This window comes from Amblyraja radiata, chromosome 8 (genome assembly GCF_010909765.2).
Source record: "Amblyraja radiata isolate CabotCenter1 chromosome 8, sAmbRad1.1.pri, whole genome shotgun sequence".
Taxonomy (NCBI): Eukaryota; Metazoa; Chordata; class Chondrichthyes; order Rajiformes; family Rajidae; genus Amblyraja; species Amblyraja radiata.
The window spans coordinates 48,999,052-49,026,539 of NC_045963.1; the positions used below are offsets into that span (position 1 = coordinate 48,999,052).

Genomic DNA, 27,488 nt, shown 5'->3' on the forward strand with positions numbered 1-27,488 from the left:
GAAATAATAGGCAAGTAACAATTGGAGGTTGTCCAATACCTATTTCTGAGCAAAAACAGATCCTTCCTCATTCTTTTTGTACACAAAGACAATGAGCCATTCTCATAGAGATGGGTTATAAATATTAAAATGGGTAACATAGATTCTGAATTATAGGCAATTAAAGGATATTGGATTGAACATTAGAAACAAGAATAGGCTATCCAGCTCTTCAACCAGCTCTTCATCATTCAAGATTATTGTACCTCAATGTCATTTTTCTGCTTAATCAAAAATCCATAAATATCCAGAGACCGATCAGGGTGTAAATTGCTAAAATTCTCTATCCAGTGTGAGAAGAAATTTCACATCAAAGTAATAATTGCCTTACCCCTTATCCAAAACAGTGATCACTAATTCTAGACCTCAGCCAGTGGTAACATCCTCCCTGGATCCAGCCTGTCAGGCTCTTAATAGATCCAGAATGTGTAGCTTCTCATTCTTCTAAATTCCAACAGTCTCAGTCTAAACTATTTATATAGCAAATCCACCATTCCTTGAAGCAGTTTAGTGAACTTTTGCTCCACTTCCTCTGTGACAAGTATATCCTATTTTAGGCAAGACAAGTAAAACCGTACACTATACGCCATGGGTTGTCTCACCCAGGACCTGTGCAATTGTTGCAAGACAACTTTATTTGTACTCACATTAAGAAGTGTTCAAGAAGAATATGGCAATGGATTAATCGTTCCTTAAAGTGTAGTGTAGAACAAAGGACATATCCTTAAATTTATAGCAATGTGTTCAAGAGTGACAAACAGTTGGCTGACCCGTATGAAATTCCAGATCAATAGTAAAGTGGTTGACTTTCCACTGTCCTCCGAAATGGCCTAGCAGTTAGGAATGGCTAATAAACCCCAGCCATGTTAAAATCGCATAAATAGATGAAAAAACTATCTGAAGTGTATCAGAAATCTGGATTTCCCCTCCAACTCTGGAAATTGACATCAACTAAGAATTTCAAAGATGATTACTAGAATGGATGGATCCAAAAAGATTATGAAAAGTAGGAATATATTGAGTGGTAATACTGATCGGCCATGATTTACCTGCACTGGCTTCATACTGCAGAGAAGTTTACTATTAACTGTATGAATAAAATATTCTAGAACACACATACAGTTCACACCACAAAATGTGAAAATCACTTTATTTGTTTGCAAAAGGTTCAATTATGAAATAAAATTACTGCCACAAATTTTACAGCTGTCAAAGATGTAGGATAAACAAATTACAACGAACACCACTTAAAAATACAAAACCATACCAAGTTACAGGTTTACTACAACACTGTGCACACAGGCATGCTTAGTTCAACGAGGGCTGCAGATACTGTTAGAAGATGATATGTTTCAGCATAGTTTAAAAAATTGCTCATGCAACCATAATAATGTGGTATTGCCAGTTTTGACTGGTATGCTTTGTGCCATGTTCCTGTCCCTCCATTCTGTAAATCATATGTGATGGTACACAATACATTGATGAGGCTCTCCTTTCCATGCAGCAACTTATTCGCTGGAGCTTTCAGCCAAACGTGTAGGCAACTGTACCAAAACTGTGCTTTCATTTTAAAACTGCTGCATGCATTGGTGCTCCATATGTGAACTGGTTCCCAGTCATGTTTAGGGGATTTTATGATTGATTTTGTTGATAACCATGGCAGCAAAAGACAAGGAAAGGGACAGATGAGGCAAGTTAAAATAAAAGTCTGTACTTCAAAATAATTCATATTGCATCTTAAATGAAATCATGGTACTCAGTTGACAAACATGATTAGCGTGCTGCCTTTAATTTACACATGGACTAAGCACATACAGCTATTCTCCTATGTCCACCATTAAGAAATATGTAAGTTAACTAGGCTACTAATTATGTACCTATTAACATTCATTGCACATTAGCATAAACCAGTATGGTACATCAAATTAATTGAAACACAGAATGAGTACAAAACATTCTACAATATGGCCCAATAAACACAATCCTGCTTGCTGGGCCCAGTTGAGACTGATTATTTTCCAGATTCAGCCAACAATTTTGCAAATTTAAACGACTTCCTTTTCCAAGAGTAAATGTGATCTTGATGCAGTAATACTCAATTGTATTTCCGACAGTCTTACTGCTTATATTGGACCTTTCAGCTTTCATTTAACACTCATTGAAGTAATCATATTCTCTCCTCAAATTAAAAATGTTTCAAAATGATCATACACCAGAAAATGCTATGGAGACCAACTAATCGCTAAAAAATAATTTTAGTAGCAGTGAATTTTGAAGAGGGGTTGGGGAGACCAGTCTAATTATTTTTATACTAACCAATACCAGCAATTTTTTCCTAAACATTTGCATTTCTTAATCTAACTGAAGTTGTGAGATATAAAAAGCAAATTTGTCGGCAGATTAGCTCCTTCATTATTACCAACAAGTGCCTCATCGTTAAATCATTGTCAATGGGAGAATATCTAGAAACAGATCACACAAATTTACAGAATTCTGTCTGATTTCTAATCACGCAACTCGATGAGTTACATTTTCAAACCTTGAACTCATTTAACACCCCAAAAAGCGAGCATTGCATTAAAGGAGCCATGTTCTCAGGGGATGCCTTAATAGTGCAGTTAAACCATTTGTTCCTTTTTTGAAAATTAACATAATTGGAATAAATAATAAGTACAGATTTGCTGCATTATGGTTTGTTTCAACCTCTTGAGCCTATTTACATCCACTGTTTCTTGAACAGTTTCATTAATGATAAAAAGTTAACCTCTGGATTCTGCATATTGTAAAAATAGATATTACACTGCTAATACAATACTCATGGTTAAAAGTATACAGGCCTTATTTTGTTCTATGTGCTAATAAAAACAGCAGCTGGATTTGCACTGCGGTATAGTGCTAATACTTGAACCTGTAGTTGGCTTGTCTAACACTGTTTGTTGAAGGAGTGAAGAAGTTTGGTGTGGCGGGATTGTGGAAAGCAACACTATCATCACTAATAGAACTACTCTCCATGGACTAGTTAGATTAAATGAAGAGAAGGTAAGCAAAATGCTCAAGTTGGGAAATTTGTTTACTAGGCTCTCTGGATTTAAAAAAAAAAGTGTTTCTTTCTTCACAGGATCTAGCAGAATGTGGTCTTCAAGCCAGTCTGATGTGAAGACAGAGTGCTGGCTTTAGGTTGGGCAGAGCACTGCAAAAAGAATAAAAATACATTATTACCATTTTTGTAGAATCAGAAGACTATAATGCAAAGCTTCAAATTGGAAAATTGTGCTCGAAACTTAGTGAAGTGGAGGACGTGCGCATACACTGGAAAACGGATAAAGGTAAATATTTTCAGTTATTCAGTTGTACAATTCATTTAAGTTATATATTTTTATGATCAACAGGGAACACAACGAGGCAAGTCTTATTTAATAAAATGAAAGAATTAAAGCTCATAATAAATTTCTTAATCATTAATATCTACTAAAACCATTTTATCAAGTAATTTGTAATAAGTGCTGGTGCCAGAAAAATATTCTCTGTTGCCAAATGTTGATGTTAATTCCACATTTGGTAAATATGCATGTTGTTTTCTTTCAATAGAACTCCAAATGGAGGAAACTAATGGATGACTGATTCTGAAGCATTTAATAATGTCGTTTATTTAGTTTAATATATGTAGGCACTGGCAAGTGGGTATGTTTAAAATTACATAAATGAGATGAAGTCTCCCAGATCCTTAAGTATTTGTCCTTCATAACATCAAGCTTTTTCATTTCAGCTGGTGCATGATTGCAACATGACAATGACGGTTGTTCCTAGAGGGCATTTTATTAAACTGCTGCACATCCTCCCTGGACAAAGGGAATGTTTTGATTTCCCCTTAGCTGGAGAGAGCACATTTTTGAGAAATTACAAAGAATTCTAAATTATTTATAATACACAAAAAGGCTATTCAGTATTTATTTTCCATAGATCTACTGCCGCCATTCTCAAGGCATTATCAGCAAATTCTTCCAATCCATTTTTCTCCTGTACACTGCAAGGTTAGTATATTCGAATTCAAAACCTTTTGCCATAAGACCAACGTCCCATTATCTTTAGTCTCAATGGCTTTTCTCTATTTTTTAGTGCACATGGACTAGTCTTAACTAGTCTTTAAAACTACTCTTTTTTGGATCAAAATGTTAATGGTCTCACATTTCCCTATAAACTTAGCTTTTTTAAAAAACTGCTTTTCACACTTAGTTACCTTGGAACTTTGTGCTTCCATTGATGTAACCTATTAGCCTTCCGATCATGAAATTCATCATCATATCTTTGTTTCTTGAATACATAGCTCATGGTATAGGAGAGTGCATGAGCATGGATTAAAGATTTGTTATTGCACAGAAGACAGAGCCAGAATGCATGGGTCTTTTTCAGGCTGGAAGGATTTAACTAATGACATGCCCCAAGGATCATCTTTTAGCCTTATTTTAGCAGTTATTTACTAATGAACACGAACAGAAGGTAAGCTATCCAAATTTGCAATTACACTAAAATTGGACTCAGCACAGAATATAGATAGATAGATTGAGTGGCAAAATCTTGGCAATAGAGTTTCTTACTATTGTACAGGATCTTGGCGAGGCCACACGAGGAGTACCGTACAAAGTTTTGGACAGGTTTTTCTAGCTTGTAGTGTAAGCAGTGTAAAATAAATTCAGAGGCCGAAATCTTGTGACAAGAGCATTAACCTATAACAAGTGGCAATGAAGTTGGATCTCTATTCTTTGGAATTCAGAAGAATAAGCGGACATCTTACTGAAACATACAAAATCCAAATGGAATATGACAGGGTAGAAGCTGCAGTACTTCCATTTGTGACAGTCTTGAACAAAGAGATGCAGTTACAAAGGGAAGGTCATCGAAAACTGGTGCATTGGAATTTCTTCTCGCAGAAGGAGGCATATCCCTAGAATTCTCTACGCCAGAGATTTGTGGCTACCTGATTTGAAGTCTTTAAAGAGGAGATAGATACATTTTTTAAAGATCAGGTAATTGATGGTCATAAGGAGTTGATACCTGCACAAATCAGCCATGTTTTGTATTGAAAGGTAGCCAGGCTTGAGGGGACGGGTATCTATTCCTCATCCTATATTCTTGCTGGCTCTCCACTCTGCACTCAACCACTTGGACAATAACAAGACATACATTAGGATGTTGTTCAATTTCTACAGTTCGGCGTTCAACATATGATTCCCTCCAAACGTATTATCAAACTCAGGGAACTGGGTCCCTGCTCACCCCGACACAGCTGGATCCTCGATTTCCTCATCGGCAGACCACAATTGGCAACACTTCCTCCTTAATAACCATCAGCACAGAAGCACATCAGGGCTGTGTGTGCAGTCCTCTGCTCTACTCAATTTATACCTGTGACTGGGTAGCCAGACACAATTCCAACACTGTCTTTAAATACACCAACGATACCACCGTTATTGGGCGAATGATGGGTAACGATGAATCAGTATAGGAGGGAGATTATAAATCTGTGAACGGTGCCAGAACAACAATCTTGCTCTCAGCATGAGCAAGACCAAGGAGCCAATTGTTGACTTTTGAAGGGGATGGCCAAGGATCCACAAACCTATCTTCATCGATGGACTGGCAGCAGAGAGAGTCAACAACTTCAAGTTCCTATGTGTGCATATTTCTGAAGGTTTGGCCTGGGCCCAGCACATTAATGTTATCATAAAGAAAGCCAATTAATGATTAATTTCTCAGAAGATTGAGGCGATCCGTTATGTCGATGAATACCCTCTTAGACTTCGTCAGGTATACGGTAGAGAGCATAGTAATTGGTTGCATCATGGCCTGGTTCGGTAACTCGAAAACCCAGGATTGAAGGAGATTACAAAGAGTGGTGGACACAGTCCAGTCCATCATTGTCACTGATCTCCCCACCATCGAAAGGATCTATAAGAGGTACTGTCTCAAAAAGGCAGCCAGTATCATCAAAGACCCTTGGCAAAGCTCTCATTTCACACCTATCATCAGGAAGAAGGTAAAGGAGTCAGAAACCATTGTGACCAGATTCAAGAATAGCTTCATCCCAACAACCATCAAGTTCTTGAACACTACACAATGTTAACCTCAACTCTGCACTATGGACCGTCTTTGACTACTAAGGACTTGTTTTGTTTTTTTTGCGCTAATTGGGGTTATTAATCCATTTAAATTTGTTTACTACATATTTTCTATGTGTATTGTGCTTACTTATTATGCTGCTTCAAATAAGAATGTCATTGTTAAGTTTTTGTAGCATATTTCAATTAAACACTTTTGACGATTTGTGGGGAGAATGTGGCCAGGATATGGACATCAACACCTAAAGAAATAAGTCTGATATTTTTGTACTGGTGAAAGAGTAGGCTTTAAAAATCTTGTCTCTCAACATTTATTTTTATTCATTAGGAATCCCAGAAAAAATTGCGAGGAATCATATACATGTAAATAGGGTGCAGGGCACATGTTTTAATGTCTGCAATCAAACTCGCAAAGGAATTATTACTTCTATTACTAATCTCCTCCACAAACTGCCACTCTCTCAACTATCCCTTAAATACGTAAATGCCAGAACACCACATACCAAGAAAACAGATCATACAGGCAAAAGTCCTTTGTAAAATAAGATTTTCTTGATATATTTGAAACGCAAATGTTAAAAGAAAATCTTTAAAAAGCCATACTTGAGCTTATATCTGTTTGGGTTAAATCTGAATCGTGAAACTATTTTAGACTTTAACCTTTATTATTCACATTTGGCTGTAATTTCTCTAATTAACTGTTCTTAAACATCATTCGAAATTTTCAATTATTTTGCCAAATTAGCAGGTATGCTTTCCTGAAGATGAGGAAACTCTTCCCACAAAGGAAGATAGAATTTAGCAAAGCTCACTGATCATATTCCTATTTAAAAGTTCCATCACCCAGTTCTCATTTTGTACCAGCCAACAATCAATGAAGATATTCACAGAGAACATGCTTCCACTTCCCATCCACACGAGAGCTCATGCATGCACGAGAAAGGAGAATATGTTTTATGTGGAGAAAAAAAAGTCAGGTGATTTTTAACACACACATTTACAGAATGAAATAAACACCTTTCCACCAGCAGTGTTTCAATTAAATGTATCTGTTAGAAAACTAAAATAAAAGTATGATATACATTATATGATAGAAGTGGATTTGTTAAAAGGCATTTACTTAGTTATTAGGATTCTGGTGAAGCGACAGACATGCACGAACCCCTTATTAAACCAACCACCATGTAATCACCCATGATTCCAGAAATAAATTAATCTTTTACACCATTAAAAGACCACGATACTAATTCCTATGAACTGCACACATTACAATTACTGATGACAACAAATACCCCATTGTCGTCTGTGCTCTGTATAGTATACACAAACCTCAGTCAATCCAGCCTTTATACGAATGCTAGCACAACAAAAAAGCAAAACAAAGTCAGAGAGGAAAGAAAATATAAATTTAATAGAAATAAAAAAATCTCAAAGCAACATAAAAAAAAGTTGAAGAGAATTCAATGAGGAAGTAGCTTTTGCAATCCACTGTTATTAAATTGGTTCAGGTGAATTGAATACATTTTATCAGTGTCATATATTACCTTTCTATTTATAAATGATTTTCTATTTGTGTCGGGGGACCCTATCCTCAAAGGAAGGCAAAGCTTGGCCTCAACTTTCCACAGCTGGCACCAAATTGCTGCTAACCAATCTGTATAGAGTGGAATAAAGCTTGAATTTCAGTTCTTCTCATATCTCTCTGTTGGTGCATCATTTGATTGCTGAATTGACCAGGGTGGCTGAAGCCAGAGAGTCAGACATATTGGCAACATAGGTCTGCAAATAGTCACCATATTGGATTAGCCCTGTATTATTTCCCACAAGTAAAGCCTCAGCAATCATTTAAACCAAGACTTAGTATTTTAATTGTTAAGTCATACCACTTGTAATCATTGGTTCATTTTTGCATGCTCATGGTTTCTTGATGGAATTTGTTCTTGGTCTGAGAAGAGGCTGAGACTTGATTGTGGATTGACAGAGAATTTGATGCTGGCCGCAATTACAAATGAAGGGCTGATTTATACAGAGAGTCTGAATTCCAGAAACGTAGGCAGATTCAGGTCAGGCCACAGAATGCACTTTGGGTGTATTTTGCCTGACTTGAGGGTGGGTAGAGTACAAGTGGAAACACAAATAATAATCCAACCCTCCTTTCCATCAATTTCTAATGGAATTTTTACAAAAGGCCCACCTCAATTCTGTGGGCATTGCAGCTCCTCCATTTATTTGAATAGGAATTCTCTATTACACATTATAATATCCCTAATAACCATCACTGTACCTCCAAACATGGAGTTGAAATCTCTGGGTGTGTAATTAGTAACATGTCATCCATCTAGAAACCAATGTGGAACCGGTCAGTGACTGAATTACTTTATATTCACAGCAATGTGAGATGAATAAACTCTCTTTGTCCATATGATAGAATTAACAACAGTGTGCATTTATCTGCCCTTCTATTTCTGTTAGTTCCCATTTAATCTTCACTGAATGACATTTCACATGATTCAGCCTGCAATAAAGTACCTGAAGATGAGGTCACAATAGTAAAATTGCTCAACTTTGTTTGCTATAAACACTACAAGAGTTTTTTTTTGTGGTAGGAATTTTAGGAAATAGAAGTTGCCAAGGAACATGCCATATTGTTTTCAGAGGCCCAGGAGCCGTTACAGAGGGAGGAGCGACCTTCGTGTGGTGAGTTAAAAAACCCATCGCGGGGCTTGTCTCAGCAGAGGCCCGGGAGCCGTTACAGAGGGAGGACTATCAAAATCTGCAACGTTCCATTAGCAGATCACACTTCAAATTAAGGGGGCTGGTGGAAGCCTCTGATTGGTCGAACGGACTAGAGGAAGCAGCCGTTACGGGACTAGAGGAAGCAGCTGATTGGCTTGTATCCCGGGTAAGGCTTTATTGTATTCGAATAAGGGGGAGAATGAGGGCCAGGACAGTTTACTGTTCTGGATGTCAGATGTGGGAGGTCATGGAGTCTGAGTGCCCTCCAGACGTCCACATCTGCGCCAGGTGCGTCGAGATGGGGCTCCTAAGGGACCGTGTTAGGAACCTGGAACAGCAACTCGATGACCTCTGTCTGCTCAGGGAGAGCGAGGAGGTCATAGATAGGAGTTACAGGGAGGTGGTCACTCCAAGACCACGGGAGACAGAAAACTGGGTCACAGTTAGGAAGGGCAACGGGCAGAGGCAGGGACTGGTGAGTACCCCGGTGGCTGTACACCTTGAAAATAAGTACTCATGTTTGAGTAAGGGTGGGGGAGACAGCCTACCTGGGGGCAGCGACAGCGGCCGGGCCTCTGGCATAAAGACCGGTCCTGTTGCTCAGAAGGGTAAGGAAAAGAAGAGGAGGGCAATTGTAATAGGGGACTCTATAGTCAGGGGGTCGGATAGGCGATTCGGTGGACGCAGACAAGAGACCCGGATGGTAGTTTGCCTCCCTGGTGCCAGGGTCAGGGATGTGTCTGAACGGGTCCAAGAAATCCTGAAATGGGAGGGAGAGGAGCCTGAAGTTGTGGTACATATAGGTACCAACGACATAGGTAAAAAAAGAGAAGAGGTCCTGAAAGAAGAATTTAGGGAGTTAGGTAGAGAGTTAAGGAGAAGGACTGCAAAGGTAACAATCTCAGGATTACTGCCTGTGCCACGCGACAGTGAGAGTAGGAATGGAGCGAGGTGGAGGATAAATGAGTGGATGAGGGACTGGTGCAGTGGGTATGGATTCAAGTTTCTGGATCATTGGGACCTCTTTTGGGGAAGGTGCGACCTGTACAGAAAGGACGGGTTGCACTTGAACTCGAGGGGGACCAATATCCTGGCGGGGAGATTTGCAAAGGCTACTGGGGAGACTTAAAATAGTATGGTTGGGGGGGAGGGACTCAAATTGGGAAAGCTAGCAGTCAGTGTGTGAGGCAGGAGGCAGAGAATGGTAGCACTCTGACCCAAAATGTAGGGGAGAGAGAAGAAAAAGACAATAAACAGAGAATAAGAGAGGGTGGGTTTCTTAAATGTGTATATTTTAATGCTAGGAGCATTGTAAGAAAGGTGGATGAACTTAGAGCCTGGATTGACACCTGGAAGTATGATGTTGTGGCGAACAGTGAAACATGGTTGCAGGAGGGCTGTGATTGGAAATTAAATATTCCAGGATTTCGTTGCTTCAGGTGTGATAGAATTGGAGGGGCAAGAGGTGGAGGTGTTGCATTGCTTATCAGGGAAGATATTACAGCAGTGCTTTGGATGGATAGATTAGAGGGCTCGTCTAGGGAGGCTATTTGGGTGGAACTGAGAAATGGGAAAGGGGTAGCAACACTTATAGGGGTGTATTATAGACTGCCAAATGGGGAGCGAGAATTGGAAGAGCAAATATGTAAGGAGATTGCAGATATTAGTAGTAAGCACAAGGTAGTGATTGTGGGAGATTTCAATTTTCCACACATAGACTGGGAAACACATTCTGTAAATGGGCTGGATGGGTTGGAGTTTGTAAAATGTGTGCAGGATAGTTTTTTGCAGCAATACATAGAAGTACCTACTAGAGAAGGGGCGGTGCTAGACCTCCTGTTAGGAAATGAGACGGGTCAGGTGGCAGAGGTATGCGTTGGGGAACAGTTCGGGACCAGTGATCACAATACCATTAGTTTCAATATAATTATGGAGAGGGTCAGAACTGGACCTAGGGTTGAGATTTTTGATTGGAGAAAGGCTAACTTTGAGGAGATGCGAAAGGATTTAAAAGGAGTAAATTGGGACATTTTGTTTTATGGGAAAGATGTGGAGGAGAAATGGAGTACATTTAAAGGTGAAATTTTAAGAGTACAGAATTTTTATGTCCCTGTTCGGTTGAAAGGAAATAGTAAAAATCGGAAAGAGCCATGGTTTTCAAGGGAAATTGGACACTTGGTTCGGAAAAAGAGGGAGATCTACAATAATTATAGGCAGCATGGAGTAAATGAGGTGCTTGAGGAGTATAAAGAATGTAAAAAGAATCTTAAGAAAGAAATTAGAAAAGCTAAAAGATATGAGGTTGCTTTGACAAGTAAGGTGAAAGTAAACCCAAAGGGTTTCTACAGCTATATTAATAGCAAAAGGATAACGAGGGATAAAATTGGTCCATTAGAGAGTCAGAGTGGACAGCTATCTGCAGAGCCAAAAGAGATGGGGGAGATATTGAACAATTTCTTTTCTTCGGTATTCACCAAGGAGAAGGATATCGAATTATGTGAGGTAAGGGAAACAAGTAGAGTAGCTATGGAAACTATGAGATTCAAAGAAGAGGAAGTACTGACACTTTTGAGAAATATAAAAGTGGATAAGTCTCCAGGTCCGGACAGGATATTCCCTAGGACATTGAGGGAAGTTAGTGTAGAAATAGCAGGGGCTATGACAGAAATATTTCAAATGTCATTAGAAACGGGAATAGTGCCGGAGGATTGGCGTACTGCGCATGTTGTTCCATTGTTTAAAAAGGGGTCTAAGAGTAAACCTAGCAATTATAGACCTGTTAGTTTGACGTCAGTGGTGGGCAAATTAATGGAAAGGATACTTAGAGATAATATATATAAGCATCTGGATAAACAGGGTCTGATTAGGAACAGTCAACATGGATTTGTGCCTGGAAGGTCATGTTTGACTAATCTTCTTGAATTTTTTGAAGAGGTTACTCGGGAAATTGATGAGGGTAAAGCAGTGGATGTTGTATATATGGACTTCAGTAAGGCCTTTGACAAGGTTCCTCATGGAAGGTTGGTTAAGAAGGTTCAATGGTTGGGTATTAATGGTGGAGTAGCAAGATGGATTCAACAGTGGCTGAATGGGAGATGCCAGAGAGTAATGGTGGATGGTTGTTTGTCAGGTTGGAGGCCAGTGACTAGTGGGGTGCCACAGGGATCTGTGTTGGGTCCACTGTTGTTTGTCATGTACATCAATGATCTGGATGATGGTGTGGTAAATTGGATTAGTAAGTATGCAGATGATACTAAGATAGGTGGGGTTGTGGATAATGAAGTAGATTTTCAAAGTCTACAGAGAGATTTATGCCAGTTGGAAGAGTGGACTGAAAGATGGCAGATGGAGTTTAATGCTGATAAGTGTGAGGTGCTACATCTTGGCAGGACAAATCAAAATAGGACGTACATGGTAAATGGTAGGGAATTGAAGAATGCAGGTGAACAGAGGGATCTGGGAATAACTGTGCACAGTTCCCTGAAAGTGGAATCTCATGTAGATAGGGTGGTAAAGAAAGCTTTTGGTGTGCTGGCCTTTATAAATCAGAGCATTGAGTATAGAAGTTGGGATGTAATGTTAAAATTGTACAAGGCATTGGTGAGGCCAATTCTGGAGTATGGGGTACAATTTTGGTCGCCTAATTATAGGAAGGATGTCAACAAAATAGAGAGAGTACAGAGGAGATTTACTAGAATGTTGCCTGGGTTTCAGCAACTAAGTTACAGAGAAAGGTTGAACAAGTTAGGGCTTTATTCTTTGGAGCGCAGAAGGTTAAGGGGGGACTTGATAGAGGTCTTTAAAATGATGAGAGGGATAGACAGAGTTGACGTGGATAAGCTTTTCCCACTGAGAGTAGGGAAGATTCAAACAAGGGGACATGACTTGAGAATTAAGGGACAGAAGTTTAGGGGTAACATGAGGGGGAACTTCTTTACTCAGAGAGTGGTGGCTGTGTGGAATGAGCTTCCAGTGAAGGTGGTGGAGGCAGGTTCGTTTTTATCATTTAAAAATAAATTGGATAGTTATATGGACGGGAAAGGAATGGAGGGTTATGGTCTGAGCGCAGGTATATGGGACTAGGGGAGAATACGTGTTCGGCACGGACTAGAAGGGTCGAGATGGCCTGTTTCCGTGCTGTAATTGTTATATGGTTATGGTGTATGTTGAATACAGGGATAAGATATGTGTCTGAGCATAGCCATCAGTATGAATATTTTGCAAATGAAACATTTCTGCAGTGATTTGTCAGACTACTTAAACAGTCTTGCATATAAATGGCACCATTAACACTCGGGGTTCAAAGCTTGGACTAGATCTACAATTTACATTCCATGTGCTACATTTAAGACGACATAGAATTCCATCTAGCTTGCCTCCCTTTGGGAGTAGCCGTCAGGGGAACAAGAATGTGCATTAGTTACTACCTTTCATGTCCTTGGGATGTCTTGTAGTGCATTTTCAGGAAAAAAAAATCAAAATCTGGATTGCAGGTAATTTCTGTATGCAGTCCATGAAAATATAGAATAAATTGTGCTCAAATCTTTCTAACAGTGATGTCAATATGGGCAAGCAATACAGAATAGGTTTGTAATAATTTTAAGTTTGATTGAAGTAAAATAGCAGACACTGAAATAACATTATGTACCAATATAAAGGTGTGGATAATTATAGATCAAAGTATGACATTCATGCTCATCAGTAAATGACAGAAGTAAATTTGCACTTACCTTTAAGAATGTAATCTGTCAACAAGGTTGGCACTCTTTCACTATCTTCTTTCATTGCCTGAAGGACTAAAATAAAATGCTTATTAGATTCTAAAATCAAGATTTTTAAAATTCAGGAGATGGTATTACAGTGCAGCATGAAACTTAAATTTTTTTTGCAGTATTTAAACAAAAACAGAAATGGAAAATCAAAACCTCAGCAATCATAACTTTGATGAAAAAACATCTGCAGAAACTATTCAAATTAAATGGACGTGAATGATCAAACTATTGACTTTGCATTTGGGAAATCTATCCCTAATATCAAGCTGTCAGTAGGATTAGATTTAGCCTCTAAATGTTTGGCATTTTTTGAACGTTAGAGAAGAGATTATAAATTAAGCTTGGATGGTTTTTCAAACCGTTAAGGTAATAATTTGACTATCATTTTGCACTTCATACATTTTCATGATCTGCTTTCAGAGTAAAAGGAAGGCTCATGATTTGCAAATGGAATCTCTAGTTTTAAACCAAATGGAAAAGTACAGTGGTTTCTATTTACAAATTTCAGTGTTAATAAATAATGCCCGAATAAAGGAAATGTTAGATGAATGCAAGGCTAAATTGATGGGATTGGTGAAAGGGCTTTAATTTTCCAAATCACTGGAACTATTTCTGGGGAAGGCTGAATCCGTGCAAGATGGATGGGCTTCATCTTAACAAAAACGGGGGGTCCAATATTGTTGAGGAAAGCTTTGCTGGTGCTATTGGGGTGGTTTGGAACTGACTATGGGAATGAGACAAAAAATAGATGCTGAGTCAGAGTAAAGGAGTGAGAAAGTAGTCAAATGTCAAAAATCTAAGGCAATCCAATAGGCAAAGTAGACATAGATGTGAGTATATGAGAGTAATGCAAGGCTAAAAAACATTTATTTTAATGCATGGTCTGACTAATAAGGCAGCTGAACTTAAGATTGTTGATCAGCACTTTGGAATGTGGCTTTGTTGCTGTAATACAGATATAGTTTAAAATAGGACAGGACTAGTAACTTAACATTGAGGCATGGAAAGGAGGCGTTACGATGTGCATGTTGCATTGGCGGAAATCGCTTTTAAAACATAGGGGGGACACACAATTTCCTGGCCTTTACTCACAATCACCTTTACTCACACTCACAGGGGCTCCCCCCTCTGCTCACACACACACTCTCTACTTGCTATAAAAATGCTATTGACACCGCCCGGCCCCGAGGGGGTGCATTGCAATATTGATTAAAAAGTCTGATATGGCGCATAGATGTCCGGGTCGGGGCCTTGCGGGTAGAAGCACGGGTCGGGCAAAGCGGCTGACGGATCCCTCAGCTGGGGCCTGGGTCGGCACCACGGAGGCATGAAGTGGGGCGTCGACAGTGGTGAGGCCCTTTGCGGCGGTGAAGCGGCTGCAGTGGTGAAGCCTTGCGACGATGGGGCCTTGGCGGCGATGAAGTCTCGCGGGTTGACCCGCGGTCGACGATAATGGGGAGGACCATCGTAGGAGGGAGGGGAAGAACAATGGAGGACCCGTCGTGGGGGGACTGCCGTGAGGGGGATGGGGAACAACAATGGAGGACTCAGCATTGGGAGACCACGGTGAGGGAGGTGTGGAGACAACAATGGACAATGGGAGGGGGACGACGACGACAAAGGACAATGGGGACCCAGCTAGGGGGAACTGTTGAGGTGTGGGGGACAAAATGGGGAGCCGACATGCTTTGTAACTTTGTCAGCGCCGTAGTTGGCTGCTATTTGTATACATTGTATATGCAAGCAAAGAATCTCACTGTGCGATGTCACATGTGACAATAAAGTATTCCTATTCCTTCCAAATAAAGCCATATGGGTAGAACGCAAGAACAAAATGGGGGTGGATGCAGTGAGAGTGTACCAAAAACATGGACGTCTAGTCCCTTTAAGCCTTTGCCCCCACCAGGAAGGTCTCAGAGCCCTCTGGTTCTTCCTTGAAAAGAGACCAAATCAGTTTCCTTCTACTAACACTCTCCTCCACCTGGCAGAATTGTCCTCACCTCAATAACTTATCTTTTGAATCTTCTCACTTTTTCAAGTTACACAGGCATAGCTGGAGCCCATGTGAATGCCTGTGGCTACACCTTTAGCTTGAATGATATGTTGGGTGTTGGATGAAGAGGCTGGTGGGGTGAAATGAGAGGACCAGGGAACTCTAACCCCTACGAGACACAGAGGAATTGTGGGTAAGGGATCCACCATCAAAGCAGGGAGGAAAAGCATGTTTATAAAGAAAGAGGACATTTCAGATGTCCTAGAATGGAAAGCAGGGCTCGAAATTAACGGTTGCCCGGGTGCCATTGACCACCCAAAGTGCCGCCGGGCCACCTAAACGCCGAGTCATTTTGCCCGGCTTGGCACTGCAGATACTGGTTTATACCGATATAGACACAAAAAACTGGAGTAACTCAGCGGGTCAGGCAGCATCTCTGGAGAAAAGGAACGTGACGTTTTGTGTCGGCGACGGCTGTGCGGGGTGACGAAGGGTCGGAGCGAATGACGGGCCCCGCACAACGGCAGCAGCGGCCGTGAAAGCCGCTCCATCTCCTCCTCCTCCCACACCCCGCCCGCCCTAATAGCAGCCGCTGCCTGCAAATCCGCTAACGGCGATAACCACTTTCTAAACAAATCCTCCCGCTAGCCGAGGCCTGGAGGGAGGGAGGGGGAGGCCTCCTTCCACCGTCTGAGGCCTCCTTCCACCGTCTGAAGCAGCTGCACCAAAGATCCTATAGCTATAGGATCTTTGAGCTGCGAGCTGCACCGCTCGGCCCCGCACCTTGCTGTTGGCTGGCGGAGGAGCGGAGGAGGGGAGGCGGTGGCGAGGAGATCCCAACTGGCCCCCCCCCCCCCCAGCAGCGGCACTTGGCGATGGACAGAGACGGCCAAGGCAGCGGGGCGATGTTGCCCGAGGAGCGCTGACCTTCCTTCCTCCCCACCTCCTCTGCCCCTTCCCCCCCCCCCTCTCTCTTGTACGCCCCCCTCCACTCCTCTTATCCTGGGACCCCTCCTCTCCATCTCTCACTGATTCCCATTCCCGCCTTTATTCAGTCCTCACTGACATCCCCTGTGCTCCCATCCCCATCTACCCCCGCCCCCTATCTATTCATCCTGCGTTGATCACCCCATCCACCTCGCATTGATTCTGCTGCCACCCCCCCATCCATCCTACACTGGACCCCCAATTCATCCTGTACTGACCCCCCTTCCCATCCATCCTGCACTGCTCCCCCCATTCATCCCGTACTGACCCACCCTCCATTTACCCGGCACCGATCCCCCCCATCCATCCTGTAGTGATCTTCCCATTCATCTTATACTGATCCTCCATTCATCCGGTACTGATCCCCTCATTCATCCTATACTGATCTCCTCATTCATCCTGTACTGATCCCCTATTCTTCCTATACTGATCCCCTCATTCATCTTGTACTGATACCCCATTCATCTTTTACTGAACCACCCATTCATCCTGTACTGATCCCCTCATTCATCCAGTATTGATCCCCCATTCATCCTGCACAGACCCTCCGATCCACACTGTACTGATCCCCCCTTTCATCCTGCGCTGACCCCCCCCATCCATCCTGTACTGATCCCCCCCATTCAACACCACTGACATCCCCCGTGCTCCCCCCTCACAATTTTACATACTCCAACCAACACGTACTAATTCACCTCAATCCATCCATTCCGCACTGATTGCCTTCTCAACCCCCCACCTGTCCTGTTGAGTTACTCCAGCATTTTGTGTCTCCCTATGCTAATGCCCTTAGTGTATTGAAATTGCAATTTAGCAGGGTTGTAATAGCAGGGTTGTAATATTGTTGTACTGTTGTTCACTGGAAATAACTGAAGAAAAGTTTCCCACAAAACATTTTAAATGGTAAAAGCTAGCCCGAGGATAAACTCCATTTTATAAGATGATCTTTACTCACTTTTAGTCAAAATTTGCAGATCTTCTACAGATGGGGGTCCAGCCTTCTTTTCATAAGGAATGACTGTAGTCAAATACTGTTACAAAAAGAGTAAAATAAGTAATATAGATCTGCTATGAGAGGCATTAATATACATTTGCTGGTACAAGTGCCATATTTTCACCAACTATATGTACACCTTCACTGGCTGCAGGCTATACCCAGTAGGAGGAAAACACGAGGGGAAATAGCTTCTGGTTAAATCCAATCTTTTGCACCATTTCATGCTTTTTATTTACATGCTGGAAACAATTAATGTCAATCCTTCAGATATACGAGTAAATAACTGATATAAATCACATATACCTCTGCAGCTAAATAGCAAAATAACAGACTGTATTCTTAAACATATCCCTATACACACAGCAAACCACAGAGATGGTATGGATGTAAATGGAACACGGGAAAAAAAAAGAGACGCAGTCAGCTGTTGGAAAGATATGCAGAATTTACAACTGTAGAATTGTTCTTCAGTGAAGCAAATAAAATGATGCCTCAAATTCTTTAATGTCTGGAATTTAGTCACAAAGTATTCTGCCATTGAGCAATACACTAAAGTGTAAAATCACCAAAACTGAATAGCATTCACCCCATTTTAATCAGTGGTTTAGTTCTGCCTAATATGGGGGGGGCAAGGGAAATTCAGTTCCCAAAAGATTATCACTTGCCAGCTCACCTCTGTCTTGTAATTAGAATGAAAATACATTATGTTTGGTGCATAATGCAAATCTGAAATTTGCATTCTAGGTTAAATCAATTGGGGAGCTATCCACCTGCTACTGCAGATAGAACAATGATAATTAGATTCTGATGCACCTGTATTTTTACTTATATTTGGGAAATTTTTCACTGGATTAATTGAAGACAGACATAAAATGCCAGAGTAACTCAGTGGGTCAGGCAGCACCTCTGGAGAAGAGGAATAGGTGACATTTCGGGTCGAGACGCTTCATCGGACTGAGTCTGATGAAGGGTCTCGACCTGAAACATAACCTATTCCTTTTCTCCAGAGATTCTAAACGTTTCTACAGATGGTATAATTAAAATGATTAAAAGATTTAATAAGGTAGAAGAAACTAATTTCTCAAATGAAAATTCAGAGACATCTTGTAAACCAATAACTTTGTAGTCTTCCTTGTAGCTCTACCAAAGTCCACATCAAATTTTTAATGCAAACCAGAATAACAGAATTGTTATGGCACACAGGAGGCAACCACACAGCCTTTTAAACCCATGCAGTTCTTTGTTTCTAATATATACAGTTATGGCCACTATCTCCAAAATACACTCTCCCTGACATTCCATCCATTTGACCAGAGGGCATTCCCCAATACCTGATCTAAAAGCTCTCCTGGATGCACCCTAAAAATTCAGCCCTCTCTGAGCCAGATTGTTTCATGGTCTTTTGTATGTTCGAGTTGTCCTCAGAGAATATTTAAGAATAAAAAAACATGCATTTCGAAAAGAAGATGCTAAGTTTGTTATTTGCCTGAACAATATATTTTTTAGTTAGATTAATGCTTAACCTAGTTCCTAATACCAATAAATTGTTGGTTGCTATTATTATTGGAAGATCTTTGACTCATCGAGGGAAAAGCCAGCAATCACTAAAGAAAAATTCATTAAGACAACACCTTAAGCATGCCTTGGTTTAAAAAAATTGCCTTGCAATAACCACTGTAGACAGTTAATATAGAAGTAAAAATTGTCCTAGCTTTCTGCTCTATCATTAAATGGCCCACATCTAAAAACAATTTCAATTGTTTAATAAAACAATTATGACAAAATGTACACCATCTAAAGAGTCTATAATCACAAATGATGCAAACTGCAACCACATGAAATAATGACTGGAAGGGAATTAGAAGTATAAACCATATAAGGCACCTGTTTCTCGCCACCTGAGCTTCCAAATGTTTGGCGAAAGCCATTCTGAATTACATTTGAGAGTCCCTCCATGCTGAAACGCTGAAGCAGGAAAAAGCATAAAAAGGACAGAGAAAGAGCATATGAAAATTGCAGGCTCACAACTGACAACACATAGCAGGGACAAGAGCAAGAAGACAGAAGATGAAGACAAACCATTAACACACATTTAAAGCATCACTGTTAGTGTTTCCAAAATTATAATTGATATAAGGATTCGGTTAAAATCCTTCCACCATATACCATGTATCTGCATATGTAGTTGTTTTAATGAGTTTTTGTAATTGTGTAGATAAATTTGAGATAGTGCTAAAACATTTGATATAAAAATGAAAGGATCACAACTCATTAAAACATGTATTACATCCTACCAAAGACTCTTTGTTGTTCATTTCACTTCATCCTCTTTTCCTGCATAAAAAAGGCGTTTTACCTGAACATACCAGTTTTAACAAGATTATGGAACTATAACATTAACGGTTTCCCTCTCAGATGTTGAACCAAATACCTGAGTACTTGTTTTGTTACATATATTTAGAGTTATCTGACTAACTTTATGCACTTAATACTAAAAAGCAACTCATGGCAAAACAGCATATATTATTAGCATAAGGATACATGTTTTATACATTCATCTTTTATACAGATATACTATACTTTAAACCAAATTCCTCATTACTACAAAATCCAAATCATCTGAAGCATATTTCCCTAAATCCTATCCTTGTCAATCTGTGAGCAAGAATTTGAAGGACAAAGCAAAAATAGCCTGACAATAGACTAACATTTATTTCCAATGCTGACAATGATTTAATGATGAAACAGATATTATATGGAATAATTCATGGAATTCGTTGGCCTTCCATCTAATATTTTTCAGAAATATTCCAACATGTAATGAACCATCAATATTTTACAATAAACAAAGCTGTTTTGATGTTGAAATCAAATGTAATTCCATCAAGGTGAGTTGCTACTGCTAGAAAAAAAACGTTGGAGTAACTCAGAGTCAGGCAGCATCTCTGGAGAACATGGATAGGTGACGTTTTGAGTCGGAATCCTTCCATTGCCTAATGTCATAATTAGAAATTACTCAAAAACTATAATTTACTTCCTATCCTTGCTTAGCTGAAAGTTAATAGGCAAGAGATACCCCAAAGCAAAATAAAAACTTCTTGAAGCTGAAATCTTCAGTTAATGCCCCAAATTTATTCCAAGAAGTGCAATCATTCAAACCTGCTTGCCTTGGTTCTTGGTTCTTGGTTTCTTGGTCCTCAAAATATTCCAAATGGAATTTAAACTGGAGGTGGTGAAGGGAGGGCTTAAGCCAGAAAGGGTTATTGGGAAGAAAGAGCTACTTTAAATTTAGTTGCATCTGGTTGGGTAACTATAGTTGGGTGGAGATTTTACTTCGGAGTCACGCGAGTGACTACGTGAAGAAGCCCGCCAGGCGCATGCGTGACATTGTGCTACACGCATTGCAACTCGTCATTGTCAGGGTTTCGAACCTGCAACAGTAAGGTAAGGGAACTTCGTTCCATACTTACCTTTTTTCTACAGAAGGCTGTTGAAAGCTGGCAGGGGAGGAGTCTGCAGGCAGCCAGCAACGGCCAGTGGCACGACAGTCTCCCTTAGCGGGAGTCCGTGCATCTTCAGCTCCGGTAAAAAGAACGGAGTACTCCGGAGCCGTCAGTCCGACAAACTCGGACAACAGCCCCGAGGACGCTACAGGGGTCTGTCGGCTGCGGAAATCACAGCGGGAGGAAGGACGTTCCTCCCGAACGGCAGGTTGAGAACCAGCAACAACAGGTAAGAGATTTCCTTACCTTTTTTCTTGATTGCAGGAAGGCTCCCGAGCTGCCGCTGAACAGCAGCAGGCAGCCAGCAACGGACGTCGGCACCACTATCTCCCATAACGGGAGCGAGTGCCAAACTTCACCCCAAATGGGTGGAGGAAATCGGAGCCAACAACCCACAAAGACAGTGGGTTGTATTTGTGCTCCGTCCCCTTTTTAATATTAGGGGACAAAAGGAGATTGCGCTCCTGCCGTAGCTAAGCCAGGTGGAGTAAGCGCAACAGGGAACTACAGCTGCGGCCGGAGTCGGCTCCCGTAATGGGAATAGCTGTGCCCGACTTTCGCTCCCGACTCGCTCCCGCACCGGGCCGGGCGGGAGAGGGAGCAAAACTAATGTTTCCCCGCGCTAGGTCTGTACAGGAGGGGAAGCTGGACAAAGGAGTGTCCACAGTGCTGCTAGTGAAGCTGGCTGGGGGAGACAGCGGAGTCACAGGCAGCCGGCAGCAGCAGCCAAAGGCACGTTTATCTCCCATTATAAGGAGAGCAGTGCCGACTTTTGGTCCCGCGCGGGCCAGAACACCACGGCCGGGCGGGAGACCATTCAAATGGGGCCGTTGACTTTGACAGTCATTAACGGCAGCAGACGGGTTAGAATGACGCTCACCCGTAGCAATGGACCTGCAGGTAAGAGCTGCGTTTTTTTTTGTTGCATTTCTATGCTGATTGCAGGTGCAGAAAAAACGGGCTGCGACAAAGCTGGTGGCTAGATGGAATCAGCTGTGCACAGATGTCCTCCACACCGGCCATATCCACTCCACGGAAGGACAGTAAGGACAAAGCTGGGGAGGAGGACCGTAGAGCAGCGGGCAGCCAGCAGCAGCCAGCGGCACTTGGATCACCCGATAGTGGGATCAGCTGTGCCCGATGTCGCCTCCGCACCGGCCAGATCCACGCGGCCGGGAAGGAAAGGCTAGACACAAAACAAACAAGGTCGTGGACTCAGAGGAGTCCGACTTTGAATCACCGCCGGCGGCCAGCGCCCGAGAGCGCTGAAGCGGGAAGAAGCGGTGTATGGAGCTTTGCTCCAACGTGACAGACTCCGGGACATGGAGTCGGGTCACTGTGGGCCCTATGATAACCCACAGCAGTACCTCTTTGAGGGCTGCACAGTGCTTCTACCTCATCAGAGGGAAACACTGCGGGTCAGTTCTGGGCTGACCTGGAAGAGGGGTCCGCAGAAGAAAGTGTGCAAGGGGTGCAGGAACAAGAGAACCTACTGGAACCTAGCACCCCCACGCACCCACCAGCAAAACTGGTGAAAGCTCGAAGGACCGGTACTCAAAAACATAAGTCTTTTAGGCCATGGCCCAGACCGGCCTTCTCGGAAGATGCGGGACCTCCAACGCTAACCAAACCGTAAATCCAGACCCCAGCGCTACAACAGCGAAGAACCTACAAAAAGGTAAACCTGCCACTGGTAACTATGGAGGTAGGTGGGTCTGGTTCCCTACAAACAGTGGGTACGGAGATTGGGTGGAGATAACACTCTCTTCTGAATGCATGGAGCATGATAACAACCGATATCTACATCTTAAGCAGTATCCACGGATATACAACAGAGTTTATACACAAGTACAGCCCTCCAGTTCAACATATACTGAACCGAATGTTCGTGCTTTCTGATAAAGGAAATCAAAAGCGCAAGCTGAACTGAAGCGGCTTTACATAAAAGGTGTAATTGAGAAAACTCAACACGAACCATTAAAATTCGTGTCCAATATATAAACAAAAAGATGATGGTCATCGCATCATCATAGATCTAACAAAATAGATACCTTTGTTACTGCTTAACAATTAATTCCCAAAGGTTACTTCAATGGCCAGCATCATTTTAAAAGATGCTTACTATTCAATGCCTATACGAGGTGACCACAGATGTTACTTAAATTCAACTGGATGGGACAACTCTAGCAGTATAAAGCACTGCCAAATGGGTTATCATCAGCCCAGGCTGTTCACAAAAAAATTTGAAACCAGCCCAAGCGTTTCTACAGAAACGTATACACATGGTCATGGCATATTTAGATGACATACTCATTATGTGCAAAAACTTTGGAATTGGCAAAACAAACTAACAGCCACAAAAAAGTTATTTGGGGAACTGGGATTCATTTCATCCAGTTAAATCTAAACTAACGTCTCCCACTACTATGGACTACCTGGGGTTTCACCATTGACTCAGTTCACATGTCGGTGACTTTGCCTAAGGGAAAGGCTACAGATTTAATAGAGGCTTATAAAAACCTCACTGACATCAGCAAACCATCCATCAGATTGGTAGCCAAAGTAATTGGCATAATGATGGCTGCCTTTCCAGCCACACAATTTGGACCTCTACATTACCAAAACATACAGAGAGCAAAAAACAAGCACTCTAAATTATGCAGGTCACTTTGACAGATCTGTGAAACTACCAATCAGGCTAAAATGGAACTAAAATGGTGGATAGATAACTCTAGCCTTGTTCCTATCCAAGCATTGTCAGTAACCTTTTCCATGGTACTACAAACTGATGCCAGTACAATTGGTGCGGAGCCACCAATACCAATACCACCGTGGTAGCATACATTAACCACAGGGTGGAAACAAATCGACATCATGTGACAATCTGGCCATACAAATTGGCAATGGTGTCTTCAGAAAGATATTTGGATATCAACCACTTATCTACCAGGAAGACTAAATTCAGTGGCAGACACCAGGTCCCAGTTATCAAGTTATGTTACACAGGAACCAGACCCTGGGGCAGCGGCGACAGATGCATTTTTCGCTGCATTGGAGGGGAGGGGAAATTGTTTATTTACGCATTCCCTCCTTTCCTGCCTCATCAGTCGGGTATTAAGGAAATACAACAGACTCTGCATCTGGAATTGGTAGTACCCGATTGGCCTACACAACCATGGTTCCCAGTGGTATCAAACATGGAATCAGAGACATGAACATCCCATCTGTTCTGGAATATCTGGCAGGCCTCCACTACGATGAGGGGCTCAGTTACAGTGCCATCAACTGCGCCAGAAGTGCCCTATCGACTTACCTATGGCAGGGGACAGACCATTACACTGTTGGGACTGACCCACTGGTACAAAGCCTATGAGGAGTACCAGATACTCCCATATATGGGATGTGAGTATAATCCTGAAGATGCTCAGGAATTGGTCTCCAGCAACAGTTCTGTCCTTACACAGACTGACATTAAAACGGTCATGCTAATGGTATTGGTCACGGCACAAAGGATACAGTCACTGCAAAACAAGACTGGACAACATGACTTTCTCAACGGAAAATATTACGTTTCATATTTATGAGATAGTAAGCAGAACAGAAAAAGGGATCAGCAGGCCTCTATATACAATTAGGTCATACCCAACAGATGACCGTCTGTGTATAATAAAACATCTGTCGTTACACATGGAGAAAACGAATATCCTAAGAGGCAATGAAAAGGCACATTTTTTATCAGCCACTAGCAACCACACCAAGAGTGACGGTCCAGACCATCTCAAGATGGCTGAAACAGTTGCTAAACACAGGCTGGGGTGGATACTAAAATTTTAAAAATCTCTTTCCACCAGGGCTGCAGCTACATCGGCAGCGATACAGTTGGATGTACCAATGGACCAAATCCTCAAGGCACAAGGATGGTCTGGAGGGGAAAAACATTCCAATTATTTGTAATAAACCAGTAATGAAACCTGGAACATTTGCAGAAACAATTTAAGTTCTGTAAATTAATTTAAACCCATATAAAGGGGTTATAAACTTGTGTTAAAAATTTTATGATTTCAATGTCGAATTCATGTCCAAATTATGTTAACACAATCCTCCCAATAGTCAAGGCAGACGTGATGCATGGACTCGTTCCACGGCATGAAATCACAGAGCTTTAAAATCTTCACGTAGTCACTCACGTGACTCCGAAGTAAAATAGTAAGATTAAACGAGAACTTACCAGTTTGAAGTTTGATCTGTATTTTATGAGGAGTTAAGATGAGGGATTACGTGCCCTCCGCTCCCACCCAGATCATATACTTAACTGGTACCTCTTCTCTAATCTTACTATGTTTAGTCATTACAGTTATCTGTGATTCCACACCGCTGCTTTGAAGAATGAAACGCATGCGCCTGGCGGGCTTCTTCACGTAATCCCTCATCGTAACTCCTCATAAAATACAGATCAAACTTCAAACTGGTAAGTTCTCGTTTAATCTTACTATTATTCCATGCTTTAATTGTGCGGGGGAAGAACGAATTGCTGTATACACCTGTCTTTGTAGCTGGGATCACAAATTGGATCGAATGCCCTCGTCTGCTCCTAATTGGTTTGGGTTTGGTGTAGGTCTTGTAGTCTATGTCGAGCTGACCATTTAACATTTTGTAAAAACAGGTCAAACGGTGAGCTTCACGTCTGTCTTGGAGAGGGTTCCACCCCAGACAATTTTTAATGGTTAATTTTTTCAGTTCACGCTGCCATTGAAACAGCAGCATTCCAAGTTGAAATGAAAAATAAGATAAAAGTAACATTTTGCAAAATACATCTCCTTACCATATCAATGCTATAAATTGGGACTTATAATACCCCTCCATAATGTTTGGGACAAAGACCCATTATTTATTTATTTGCCTCTGTACTCCACAAGTTGAAAGTTGTAATAGAAAAATCACATGTGGTTAAAGTGCACATTGTCATATTTTAATAAAGGGAATTTTTATACATTTTGGTTTCACCATGTCGAAATTACAGCAGTGTTTATACATAGTCCACCCATTTCAGGACACCATAATGTTTGGGACACAGCAATGTCATGTAAATGAAAGTAGTTATGTTTAATATTTTTTTGCATATCCTTTGCATGCAATGACTGCTTGAAGTCTGCGAATCATGGACATCACCAGTTGCTGGGTATCTTCCATGATGATGCTCTGCCAGGCCTGTATTGCAGCCATCTTTAGCTTACGCTTGTTTTAGGGGGTAGGCCTCATCAGTTTTCTCCAGCATATAAAAGGCATGCTCAATTGTGTACAAATCAGGTGATTGACTTGGCCACTCAAGAATTGCCCATTTGTTAGCTTTGAAAAACTCCTTTGTTGCTTTAGCAGTATGTTTGGGATCATTGTCTTGCTGTAGAATGAACTGCCGGCCAATGAGTTTTGAGGCATTTGTTTGAACGAGCAGATAGGATGTGTCTATACACTTCAGAATTGATTATGCTACTACCATCAACTGTTGTATCATCAATGAAGATAAGTGAGCCAGTACCTTCAGCAGCCATACATGCCGCGGCCATAACGCCCCCACCACCATGTTTCACAGATGAATGAATGGATGAATGACTAAGTTTATTGGTCAAGTATGTACATATACCAGGAATTTGCATTGGTGCTCCGCTCGCAAGTAACAACACGATATGCAGTAACAATTAAATATGACACATAAAACATTAAATATTAAGAATAAAACATTACAGTTTAAACATGTGAATGAAATAAAATACCAGAGCAAAATGAGGCTACAGACTTTTGGTTATTGAGTTGAGCTACTACTCGTGGAAAAAAGCTGTTTTTATGTCTGGCTGTGGCGGCTTTGCCAGTCCGGAGTCGACTTCCAGAGGGAAGTGATTCAAAGAGTTTGTAGCCAGGGTGAGAGGGGTCAGAGATGATCTTAACCGCTCGCTTCCTGTTCCTTGCAGTGTACAATTCGTCAATGGGGGGGAGGTTGCAGCCAACAACCTTCTCAGCTGATCAAATGATACGCTGCAGCCTCCAGATGTCATGTTTGGTGGCTGAGCCAAACCAGACCATGATGGTGAAGGTGAGGACAGACTCTACGATGGCAGTATAGAATTGGACCATCATTGCCTGTGACAGATTGTGTTTCCTCAGCTGCCGCAGGAAGTACATCTTCTGTTGGGCCTATTTGACTGTGGAGTCGATGTTGCCCCCCCATTTCAGGTTCTTGGAGTTGATGGTTCAAAGGAACTTAAAAGGCTCAAATTCCAAAAACTTAAGTTCCAAGGAACTTAAATGAGGTGGTATGCTTTGGATCGTGGGCAGTTCCTTCTCTCCTCC

General features: G+C 41.5%; 1 protein-coding gene across 5 annotated transcripts in view; it reads right to left on the reverse strand.

The window, feature by feature from the left end:
* Nucleotides 1–1,161: 1,161 nt before the first annotated feature.
* fez2 (fasciculation and elongation protein zeta 2) overlaps nucleotides 1,162–27,488 on the reverse strand; it is a 108,638-nt gene continuing 82,311 nt past the window's right edge. For 2 of the 5 annotated variants that reach the window (XM_033025836.1, XM_033025838.1), the window contains exons 6-9: nucleotides 19,525–19,605; nucleotides 17,599–17,674; nucleotides 13,622–13,687; nucleotides 1,162–3,229 (exon numbers count right to left, since the gene is read on the reverse strand). In XM_033025836.1, coding sequence (XP_032881727.1) covers nucleotides 3,213–3,229; nucleotides 13,622–13,687; nucleotides 17,599–17,674; nucleotides 19,525–19,605 — 240 coding nt within the window. In that variant the 3' untranslated portion in view covers nucleotides 1,162–3,212. Of the gene's footprint in view, nucleotides 3,230–7,484; nucleotides 7,513–13,621; nucleotides 13,688–17,598; nucleotides 17,675–19,524; nucleotides 19,606–27,488 lie in introns of all 5 variants that reach the window. The other 3 variants (XM_033025840.1, XM_033025839.1, XM_033025837.1) reach the window with 2 other exon arrangements.